Source organism: Nyctereutes procyonoides, unplaced genomic scaffold, assembly GCF_905146905.1.
Source record: "Nyctereutes procyonoides isolate TBG_1078 unplaced genomic scaffold, NYPRO_anot_genome, whole genome shotgun sequence".
Classification (NCBI taxonomy): Eukaryota; Metazoa; Chordata; class Mammalia; order Carnivora; family Canidae; genus Nyctereutes; species Nyctereutes procyonoides.
Window position 1 is genome coordinate 37,096,704 of NW_026575048.1, and position 11,197 is coordinate 37,107,900.

General features: G+C 46.6%; 1 protein-coding gene across 1 annotated transcript; it reads left to right on the forward strand.

The window, feature by feature from the left end:
- The first annotated feature begins 1,066 nt into the window (after window positions 1–1,066).
- On the forward strand, window positions 1,067–10,266 carry IL1F10 (interleukin 1 family member 10). Its single transcript, XM_055327284.1, has 5 exons — window positions 1,067–1,177; window positions 6,697–6,756; window positions 8,790–8,875; window positions 9,166–9,293; window positions 9,579–10,266. Exons 1-5 carry the CDS (start codon window positions 1,131–1,133, stop codon window positions 9,789–9,791), a joined length of 534 nt encoding a protein of 177 aa, XP_055183259.1. The 5' UTR covers window positions 1,067–1,130; the 3' UTR covers window positions 9,792–10,266.
- The last annotated feature ends 931 nt before the right edge of the window (window positions 10,267–11,197 follow it).

Below are 11,197 nucleotides of genomic sequence, written 5' to 3' on the forward strand. Positions count from 1 at the left end.
GTTTATGACTTAGCTCCCCAGCTGAACCGTAAAGCTATCTAACAACAGGGACCATGCACTGCATGTCTTTGTCACACAGCAGTGAAATGCTCAGTAAATGCTCATTGATTACCCGGCATAATACCCCATGCGTTGGCCCTTTCCAGAGAGATAAGAGATTGGGAGAGGGGTGAAGAATGACTGTTGGCCTTAAGAAACAGAAATTGGGTCCCCTCCCTCCCATATCTTTTCTTATCTGTCACTCTTTAAGCATCTGCATGAGGATCTCTCCTACTTTCTTACCAGGCCCTTTGTGGAACTGTGCAAATGACTTTAGAGTGAAAATTACCATAAGGCAGATGGTCCCCAGAGAACACTATGCTAAGCTTCTCTGACCCTTGTGAATAGATAGATGGGTGGATGGGTGGATGGTTGGTTGATTGGACAGATAGGTGGATGGATGGACTGAGTTAAGTAATGTTGATTAGAGGCTTGAGTATTCTCTTTACTTCTGCCCTGCTCACACTGTCATGTGTTCAAGCACTTCAGGGCATGTGATGGCTGCTCAGTCCCAGCATGTATCTAAAGTCAATGTCCTCTGTAGGTGGGTTTCCTTAGATGTTCTGTGTCATCAACCTAGTATCAGCTAATATAGGACCTGTTGAAAAGCTTCCCTCCCCTCTTTCCAAACTGGGCCATACATGTAATGCCATCAGTCCCCTCTCTTATCTCACTGGCTGCAGCCTGGCTTAAAACACCAAACATTGCTCTGTCTTTGGGCCCCTCAGATGCATCCCCTCTTACCTCCTCTACCTCTCTAAGTCTAGGACAGAGCCCCATGGGGGCACCAAAGGGAAGGTAATATGAAGACATCTGACCCCAAGACTGTTTACCTGGCTATTGAAACCACCAATAACAATGTCAATGACAGTAGCTATGAGCAGGGGCCCAGCGACTGGCTTCGGCTAGGGCTTAATGGATGAGTCTCTCCCCCTTCAACAAACACTCATTAATGCCCCCACCTTCTTATTATCCACTCTGTACTAAAGGCATTGTGAAATTTCTAGTCTCTTCTTTCCCATCCTAGAGCCAATTATAAAGATTGCTGCAGGCTTGACCCACCCTGACCAGACAGTATAAACTCAGGGCAGATGCCCTGGAGAAATCAGTTGGACATTCCAGGCTTCCAGGATTGCAGGTCAGTGGTTGATAGGCAGTATTCTATCTCTCCTTCTCATTTTCCTTCTCCTTTCTGTCAATATTTCTGATACGTCCCCTCCCTTAATGCCTCTTGGCAAGCTCTCTAGATAACAAGGTACCCCCTCCACAGAATTTCATGGGATGCTAAATAAGTCTGGGAGCACATAGAAAGAATTTGAGAGAAGGCATTGGTTAAGCCAAGTCAAGATTTAAAAATACTTAGATAAGATTTTAAAAAGTAATTTCAGATAGCTAGGCCAGTGGAATTCAAGTGTGTGGTGAGGCTTGGGGTATGCCCCGGTGCTTGCTTTAGTGGTCAAGGGCAGTACAGTGTTCGCAGGGTTCTAGTGTCACCATCATGCTCTGTTTCAGCAAAAGCAAGCCCCCTTTATCTTTTTTACTTTCATTAGGTTTCCTTGTAAATTTCCATTGTGAAACTTAGTTTTGAAAAATACTGACCTTGCCTAGCCTCTCATTGTAATAACAAGTGGGAGGCCCAGGGACTACAGGGGATTTTCTAAGGTGGCAAGACAAATTGGTAGCAGATTTAGGTCTAGAAGCCAACTGCGGTTGAAATCTCCCATGTGTGTTTCTATGTCCTGGTTGTAAGTATATGTGTGTGTCATGGTGGTGGGAAGGAGATACATGCTACCCTTCATGGATCAAGATATTGTTAACTTTTATAAGGGAAAAAATGTCTGTATATAGAACAATACACAATACAGTGAAATTTAATAGGAGTTCAGAGTAGGGTTACAAGAGTAAAGATTCATTAAACTCTGAGTCATGGAATCATAGATAGGTTGATTTGGAAAGAATCTTAATAACCACAGACTCTAATTCTATGATTTTATAGATGCTGAAACTGAGAACTGGAGGTTAAGTGACATAACTTCATATATCTGAGCTCTTACTCTGACCTGATAATTAATTTGGTAGAGCCAGAGACTCAATCTATGGATAAATGATACCATATCCAGTGGCTCTAATGCCAAAAGACCTGAATGGATGGCAAGGATGGGGGATGGCTTTTGAGGCATGGAAATCAAAGACAACTCTGAACATGCCCACTGGAAAGATAAGAAGAAGGCACGTGCCAGAGGGGTGGTTTAGTGTCCACAGAAAAGTAAATACACTCATAAAAGTGAATTAGGGCCAAATGATGATGAAATGGGCAGCCACTGTAGATTCTAGAGCGGGGTGGGGATGTTGTGAAAGCAATACCTAGAATATAGGTCCAGGTACCTCACATAGGTTGGACTAGATTAAAGGTAGAAAAACCAGGAATCCAGGCACAGATCCAGTGGCTATTAGGAAGACAAAGTTACATTTTAGGGGCACCTAGGTGGCACAGTTGGTTAAGCATATGACTATTTCAGCTCAGGTCATAATTTCTGGGTGGTGGGATTGAGCCCTACATCGGGCTCCATGCTTAGCATGGAGTGTGCTTGAGATTCTCTCTCTCTCCCTCTGCTCCTCCTGCTCATGCTCTCTCTCTCTCTCTCTCTCTCATAACTAAATCTTTAAAAAGGAGACAAAATTACATTTTTTAAAAAAGATCTTATTTATTCATGAGAGACAGAGAGAGAGAGAGAGAGAGGGAGGGAGGCAGAGACACAGGCAGAGGGAGAAGCAGGCTCACCATGGTAAGCCTGATGTGGGACATGATCCCAGGACCCTGGGATCATGATCTGAGCTGAAGGCAGATGCTCACCCACTGAGCCACCCAGGTGCCCTGACAAAATTACGTTTTAAAGAATAACTTATCAGTACTTGTTGGTAAATCAGACTTAGAGTAAGGAAAAGGGGGGAGATGAATGGGCTGAGAGGAGGAAAAGATTGATTTGATTTCAGATCTGTTTGGTTGAGTGTGATGGCAAGATATCCAAAGGTAGGTGTCCTATAGACTGTTGGAGATAAAATAGCATGTTCAGTCGGGGCTTGGGAAGCATTAGACCAAGATGATCACTGCAGCTGTGGAAATGGGTGAATGGCAAATCCATGCAGTACAAGAGAAAGTGCTTAGGACTTAGACTTGTGACTTCCACCTTAGGAACACCGCCAAATGGAAGGGAGAATCTACATGAACCTGAGAAGGGGAAAATGGAGGTGTGAATGAATCAATCAATGTCAAGAGCTCTGAAGAGGCAGAAGCCAAATATTAGAGGAATCAAAAGAGTCTTTAGATTTGGCTCCACAGAAGTTAACATATGGGTTTGAAGAGAACATAGTCCACATAGAAAATGTATAGGAGAAAGAGGAGAGGGTGTGATGGAGAAAGCCTAGCACTACTTGGATAATTGTTTTTGACTCAGGGCATGTGGGTTGATGAAGTCTGAGACAGGCAGAAGTGGTGTCCAGGGAGGACTACAGGCCAAAGTCCAGGGAAAGGTCACTTGGTGATGATAGGGAAGGGAAAGCTTAGGGTATGGAGTGTGTGGTGCATTGAGAGAGATCATGGCAGACACTCAGCACCAGAACCCCAGGCTCTCTGATGGACTAGAGGACAGCTTCTCGCTCATATTCACCTCATCACAGTCTAGCCAGAACCCAGGTAGGGGGTGGCTGATATGGGAGTCTTTGAGAAAAATACTGGGATTTAGGGTTAGGCCGGGACAAAAGGCTTCTGGGGCCCCCAGGGATCCAGCTGGACTGGACCAGCACTGAATTTCTGCCCACCCCCCCCCATGTGCTGACAGTGACCAAGAGTGGGAGTCCTCATCCTCACACACAGAGCTCTCCACTTGATCTGTCCCAGCCAGACTTTGGCAAAACTACTAGGCTTCCCATATTTTTGCAACTACAACCAAAGGAGCCCCAGTGGTTCAGTTGAAAGATGGCACAGCATTAAGAGTGCTTGCACTGAGGCTACGCTGCTGGCAGCCTGTCCACCTTACTAGTCCTTTGCCACTCAAAGTGTGGCCAGGGACCAGTGGTGTTCATATCACTTGGTTGCATGTTTGAAATGCACAGTCTCAGGTTCCAGCCTAGACCTAGGGAACCAAAATCGGCAGGTGATTTATATGTTCTACTGGAGAGTGAGAAAAACCGAGATGGTGTACCAGTTCCCAAGCCTGGCTAGTCATGGAGTCACTTCAAACACTGGCGAATCAGAACCTTCAGCCCAGGAAATAGTACTTATCCAGAGGCCCCCAGGTGATTGGTGGGCAGGCGTGTTTGGGAGCCAATGACTTTAACTGATTTCAATTTTTTTTATTGGAGTTTGATTTGCCAATATATAGCATAACACCCAGTGCTCATCCTGTCAAGTGCCCCCCCTCAGTGTCCATCACCCTGTCACCCCATCCCCCCGCCCACCTCCCCTTCCGCTACCCCTTGTTCGTTTCCCAGAGTTAGGTGCCTCTCATGTTCTGTCCCCCTCACTGATTTTTCCCACTCATTTTCTCTCCTTTCCCCTTTATTCTCTTTCACTACTTTTTATACTCCCCAAAATGAATGAGACCATATAATGTTTGTCCTTCTCCAATTGACTTACTTCACTCAGCATAATACCCTCCAGTTCTAACCATGTCGAAGCAAATGGTGGGTTTTTGTCATTTCTAATGGCTGAGTAATATTCCATTGTATACATAGACCACAGTTTCTTTATCCATTCATCTTTCGATGGACACCGAGGCTCCTTCCACAGTTTGGCTATTGTGGACATTGCTGCTATAAACATTGGGGTGCAGGAGTCTCAGTTTTTCACTGCATCTGTGTCTTTGGAATAAATCCCCAGCAGTACAATTGCTGGGTCGTAGGGTAGCTCTATTTTTAACTCTTTGAGGATTTCAATTTTTGAAAAAAATGAAAACCTACTTTATACTGCAAAGGAAATTCATGTTCATATAGTAAAGATGTTAAGACATGTTTAAAAGGAAATCACTCATATTTCTGCCTGCTGAAGACAGGTGGTGTAACAATATGGACAGTCTTTATCCCTGGGTGTATCTCTCAGTGTGTGTGCCTTTAAATGGGATCATAAGGCACACATTCTTTATAACCTGAATTTTCCACTTCCCATATTTTGATGTTGTAAAATGTTCCTCCACAATATCATCTTTAATGTACATGTTTCTTATTTATTTAATTTGCCACCATTTTTTAAACTAATGATGTGTTATTGGACGTTTAGCTTATTTCCAACTTCTTACTACTGTCTGAATAAAGTGAACATCTTTATAATTAAACATTTGGACAATCCATTACTTTTCCTTAGAATAAGGGGAACAGGTGATATTAAAGTATGTGTAGAATGTTTTAAGATTTTAATCATGTCACCGACATCCTTCAGAATTTGCACTCCCAGAGGCACCCTGTTATTCTTTGCTCTCACCAAAACTTAAATGCCCACCTCCAAGTCCAGGGATGGAAAATGACTTATCCACAGTGACTAAGTGGCAGATCCAGTACTAACACTGGACACTGGAGCTCAGTGCTACTGGCGTGGCCAGAAGCCCTGCTGTCATCATCAACCTGTTCCTCCTCACCCACTTTTCAAAATGTCCCTCCATGTCAAACTCTCTCCCTCTAAGCCCTGCTCCTTTCTGTTCCCATTCTTTCCCCTGTTCCTTCTTAGTTTCTACTATCCCCTCTTTTTTTTTCTATTTCCTCTTCTTACTCAGTGAGAATCAGACCTACTGTGTATACCTCAGCCCCAGCCGCCCTTGCATTTACTTTTCTGGGCTACTTTTAATGGCTACCACTCTTTTGCCCTGATTGACTCTGGGTTTTCTTCCTTGCTAGGTTCTGGAATGGCCTTTCTGAAGGTGGTCATTTTGGGGAAAAGCTCTAGGGCAGGACGATCCAACCAGAAGGAGAGGAGAGCCGTGTGAAGCTTTGTGGCCCGGGATTAATAATAGGATACCAGATTCAATTTAGATCACTCATCCTCAAACACACAAGTCTCTATATTTCAGGCCTGTCCTGTTTTACATCTGGAGCAGAATGGGGGTGGGGTGGGGTGGGTGGTCTCTCTTTCACAGTCTTGGCAGAATGTTCCAATCTCTAGGAATGAGGCTAACCCTGCAGGGAGATTCTACACCCTCCAGCAGCAGGCTGGTGATGCCTCCTGGTAGCGCTGCTATTCCCTCAGCTCAGGTCAGGGAGGGCAGTAGTGTGGTGACTCTAGGACCAGGCTGGGCAGTGGGACATGGTTTGAGCTCAGCTCATCCTCAAACTGTGAGGCTGGAGCACATGCCATCTCAGTTTCATTCCCAGGAAGTACTCCTGTCTAAAATCTTTGAGGAACCCATTCTTTGGTTTCCCCAAGCTAGCACCATGCACATGTCATGGGCTCACCCCCCTGCCAGATGGCCCCAGAGGAGGGTGAGGCAGAGCTGCCTGGAGCTTGCTGGGCTGGAGAGACCATGGTGGATTCCAGCAGGCCAATTATAGATAAGCAGCCTAGTGAGATCTTTCCAGTTTGTGATTTAATGATTTGGGAACCCCTAGGGGGCCTGCCCCCAGCTCTACATACCCTCCTTCTCTGACAGCCCTTCTCTCCTTCTCCCTCAGCAAGGACCAGTCACCCACAATCACAGGAATGTGCTCCCTCCCCATGACACGATACTACACGTAAGTCTTCCTGGAGTCTTTCCTTTATGAACCAGGAGTTTAGGGATGACATGGGAAGAGGGAAAGAAGGCTAAGGAGAGGGATGCAGCTCCTTCTCACCCAAAAAATCTCAAGTGACCCATAACTAAGCTTATTCATCATGATCATAACAATAGCTCTGTTTCCTGAGCATCCTCAAGATGCCAGCCCTTCTACTGCCTTGCCTCCATCCCAAGTAACCTACAGGAGAAACGTGACTGAGTCCATTCAAACCAAAGCTCAAAGAGGTTACATAAATTACCTCATGTCACAGAGAGCCAGGATTCACCCTCTGTGCTGCTCCGTCCTCCTCTCTCCAGGAACTCAGAGACAATTTTGAATCTCAGTGACAGCATCTTTATATGTCAGCCTCCGTGGCCTTTATTCCCTGTCTGCACTCCCAGCTGTCACTTTTACCTCATTTGACATTCGAGACACTAATTAGAATGTATATTTTATTGCCTGTGATTTTTTCATTGTAAACTGCCTCCAGCTCTTTGAGAAACAAGATGAGACATAACACAAATAAAACAGGACTGACTTCTGGGCTGCATTTCCTTAATTCCACCATGGGCCTGCCCTGTGCTAGACATGAGGGGGCCAGCTGGGGCCTCCAGGAAGTTTCAACGTGCCTAGGATGGCAAGACACATGTGTGTGAAGCACCCAAATGACAAAACAGGTGTCAGCACTTTGGCATATCTAACTTGGGTTCTGGTCTCCAAATAGAATGTTGCTGGCAGATGAGTTACCCACAAGTCCTCATTGCCCAGGTTGGAAAGGGAATGCCAATTGGCAAGTCCAAGCTCTTTTCAGAAATTTATTTTTATTGTACAAGTGAACCTACTTTAAATACATACAGTCATTAGCTAAGGATATTATAATTAGCTGTTATTGAGAGAGAAAAATCTCCTGGAGGCGATGGCATTGGCCCAGAGGTTCTGCCCTTGGAGGTAGGCTCCCAAGGTCCTGAGAGTGACTGACAGACATTTTGAAGACAGCCAAGTGACCGAGCTAATAACCTGCGAGCTAATAACCTGCATGACTTTGATGTTGTGTACATTCAACCACAGTTCCCTCCCTGCTCCCCAGCATGTATTTACCCTCCCATGCCGATCATTGGAACCACTGCCAACCCCAAATGACTGTAATCACACCCTCCAGGTCTTCACTGACCTCCTAAATTTGGCACCCATAGCACGGGCTCACCCTAGAACACACCTTGCATGGAACAAGGTGGCCATGTTGGCAAACCTACTGTCACGTAAGATTTTTTTTTCTGATTTGTGGATTTTACTCTACAAGAAAGCCTTTAAAATATTTGAAGAGCAAACCACATTTATTTTTTAAAAGATTTTATTTATTTGAGAGAGGAAGCACACACTCGAAGGGAAGGAGTAGAGAGAGAGGGAGAGAGGATTTCAAGCAGACTCTGTGCTAAGCACAGAGCTTGACATGGGGCTTGAGCTTATGACCCTGAGATCAAGACCAGAGATAAAATCTAGAATTGGGTGTTTAACTGACTGAGTCACCCAGGTGCCCCACAAACCACACTTTATTATACACTCAATTAATTCCTTCCTTGAAGGGAATAAACATTTGTGAAAAATTGGGTCAGGCCCAGAAAATCTGGGAAAAGAGTCACTTTATCCTAGATTTGACATCTGAGCCTCATTAGGAAATTTCTCAGGAAGGGCATGAAAAAGGGGCTAGCATAATCAGGAAAACTGTCTACCCAATAGTGAGAAGATACTGGCTTTCCCCGCTAGCCCAGGGCCCTGACAGAGGCTAACGCTGGTAAAGGGAGCCTCTGAGAATCATGAGTTCCAGAAGACCTTCCCTTGCCTTAAGGCTGACCTGGTTTCACCTGCTCTTGGGTGGAGTCATACACCTACTTCTTCTTGTAGGAGAGAAGAACACCTAAATGCTCAGTGTAATCCTTCAGAGTGTGGGGGTGACTTTGGGGCTTGGTGCTGCCTAAATGGAGCAGGCTATCAGCTCTACCATCTTGTTCCAGAATTAAGGATGCAGATCAGAAGGCTCTATACTTAAGAGGTGACCAGCTCCTGGTGGGAGATCCCAATGTGGACAACTGCTGTGCAGGTGAGCATCTGGGGCCTCCACCCCCTTGGACACATTCATGCTCCACCTGCCACTGGCTTTCCTCTTCCCTCCTGCCCTGGTGACAGTAAGAAGAGGCAGGGAGCAGCTGAGGACCTCTCCTTTTAAGAGTGTCATGACCGCTGCAGGGGTCCCAGCCTGCCTGGCAGCTTGCTTGCAGGGGTCAAGCCAGGTGTGCCCTGGCCCAGTTTTTTCCTACCCAGGCTTAGCTCACTGAGAACTTACAATCTGGGTCCTTTTATCTCCTGGCTCTCTTCTTTCTTTCCTCCCAGAGAAGATCTGCATACTTCCCAACAGAGGCCTGGACCGTACCAAAGTCCCCATCTTCCTGGGGATCCAGGGAGGCAGTCGCTGCCTAGCATGCGTGGAGACAGGAGAGGGGCCTACCCTGCAGCTGGAGGTGAGAAACCACACCTTCTTCTGGGGGACCCTGAAGGCATGGCCTGGCTTCCAGGATGCTCTGACATCTCTGCACCCATCTGTGGGACTCCCGGCCAGGTCCACACATTCCTCCCCTTCCCTCTGCACCTAGTGCCAAGACCCCTGCCCTCCAGAACCTGCAGAAGGCCCTTCCCTGGGTATGGACCCTCCCTGTAAAGTCCCTCATTGGCCAACCCCCAGAGGCCTCGAGGGCTGACACCTCAACCAGTGGCCTCATCCTGCAGCAGCCATCTTGCCCCCACAGGATGTGAACATCGAGGACCTGTACAAGGGTGGTGAACAGGCCACACGCTTCACCTTCTTCCAGAGAAGCTCAGGCTCAGCCTTCAAGCTTGAGGCTGCTGCCTGGCCTGGCTGGTTTCTCTGTGGCCCAGCTGAGCCCCAGCAGCCAGTACAACTTGTCAAGGAGAGTGAGCCATTGGCCCGCACTGAATTCTACTTTGAGCAGAGTCGGTAGGGAGGCAGGAGGCTGAGCTCCAGGCCAATGCCCCCGCGCCAAGCTCGTCCTGCTCAGGATCTGTGGTAGGAAAATTATGCCCCTCCTAAAGATGTCCACATCCTAATCCCCAGAATCTGTGAATGTTACCTTACAAGGCAAAAGGGACTTTGCAAATGTGATGAAGGTAAGGATCTTGAGATGGGGAGAGCATCTGGATTATCACAGTGGTCCCAGTATAACCACAAGGGTCCTTCTAAGAGTGAGGAAGGAGGGTGAGAACCAGAGAATGGAAAATACTGTGCTGCTAATTTCAAATGTAGGGGATGAGGGCTACCAGCCAGTGAATGCAGGTGGCTTCCAGAAGCCAGAAAAGGCACAGGAAAGGATTATACCCTAGAGATTCTAGGAGAAACAACTGAATTTTAGTCCACTGAAACCCATTTCAGACATCTGACCTCCAGAACTTTAAAATAATAAATTTGTGTTGTTTTAAGCCACTGCGTTTGTGGTAATTTGTTATAGTAACAATAGGAAAATAGTACAAGGTCTTAGTATATCCCTGTGAACAGTGCTTACTGAAAGGGGAATGAGTCACTCAGTGAATTCTTGGAAGGTTGCCACAGCTTCTCCTGCAGCCCATCTGCTCTACAACTTCCAGAAACAGCCAGAAGTCCAGGCAGAACCCAGCTCTTCCCCTCTGTCCACAGGTGGACAAAGTCTTGGGCTGCTCATAATTTTTAGTAGATTTAGTTTAAGTCTTGTGCTTTGCCTATCAGATATTTCATAGTTAATCAGTCATTCAACCGATTGATCAGTGCCCCTGGTTGTCTGCTAGTTTTGACTTGTGAGGAGCAAGGAGGATCAGCGAGGGAGAGATGGCGAGTTTGTCCTGAGTGTGTTGAGTTTAAGGCTGTAGTGGAGCAGGGCCGAGCTGACTTGTTCCAGCCAGCAATACAGGGTTGTGACTTGGCTGAGAGTTTGCAGTCAGGACTGACATTTGTCCTCAGAGCCAGGATCCCTCTCCATTTCACAGACAATGTGGGGTCAGGCACAGACGTGGGCAGAGAGTCCATGGTGTCAGTGCTCAGAGTGATGGGCTGCTGGCACTCTTTCTCTCCTGTGTAACTACTCAGCGTCCATCCAACATGCACCAGGGGCCAAGGTAGCCACGGACAGGCTGTCTTCACCTTCAGAGCTTCCCTGCAAGGTGAGCATTTGTATCCCTTTGACAGATGAGGACGCTGAACCAGCAGGGGTGAAATAACTTGCTGAAGGTTGCATGAGCTGTACAGGATGAAACCCAAGATATCCGGGCCCATCTGACCCCAATGTTGTTCCACACATTTTTATTCCACTCCTATTCTGGGAGATGGGGGAAAGAGGGCAAACAAGAACCAGCTTCTTTGGAGCTGATCATTGAGTGG

Coding starts and splice junctions, on each gene's coding strand:
- IL1F10 (XM_055327284.1), top strand. CDS start 1,131: ATGCCCTGGAGAAATCAGTTGGACATTCCAGGCTTCCAGGATTGCAG. Junction 1,178..6,696: donor CCAGGCTTCCAGGATTGCAG/GTCAGTGGTTGA, acceptor CTTCTCCCTCAG/CAAGGACCAGTCACCCACAA. Junction 9,294..9,578: donor GGCCTACCCTGCAGCTGGAG/GTGAGAAACCAC, acceptor TTGCCCCCACAG/GATGTGAACATCGAGGACCT.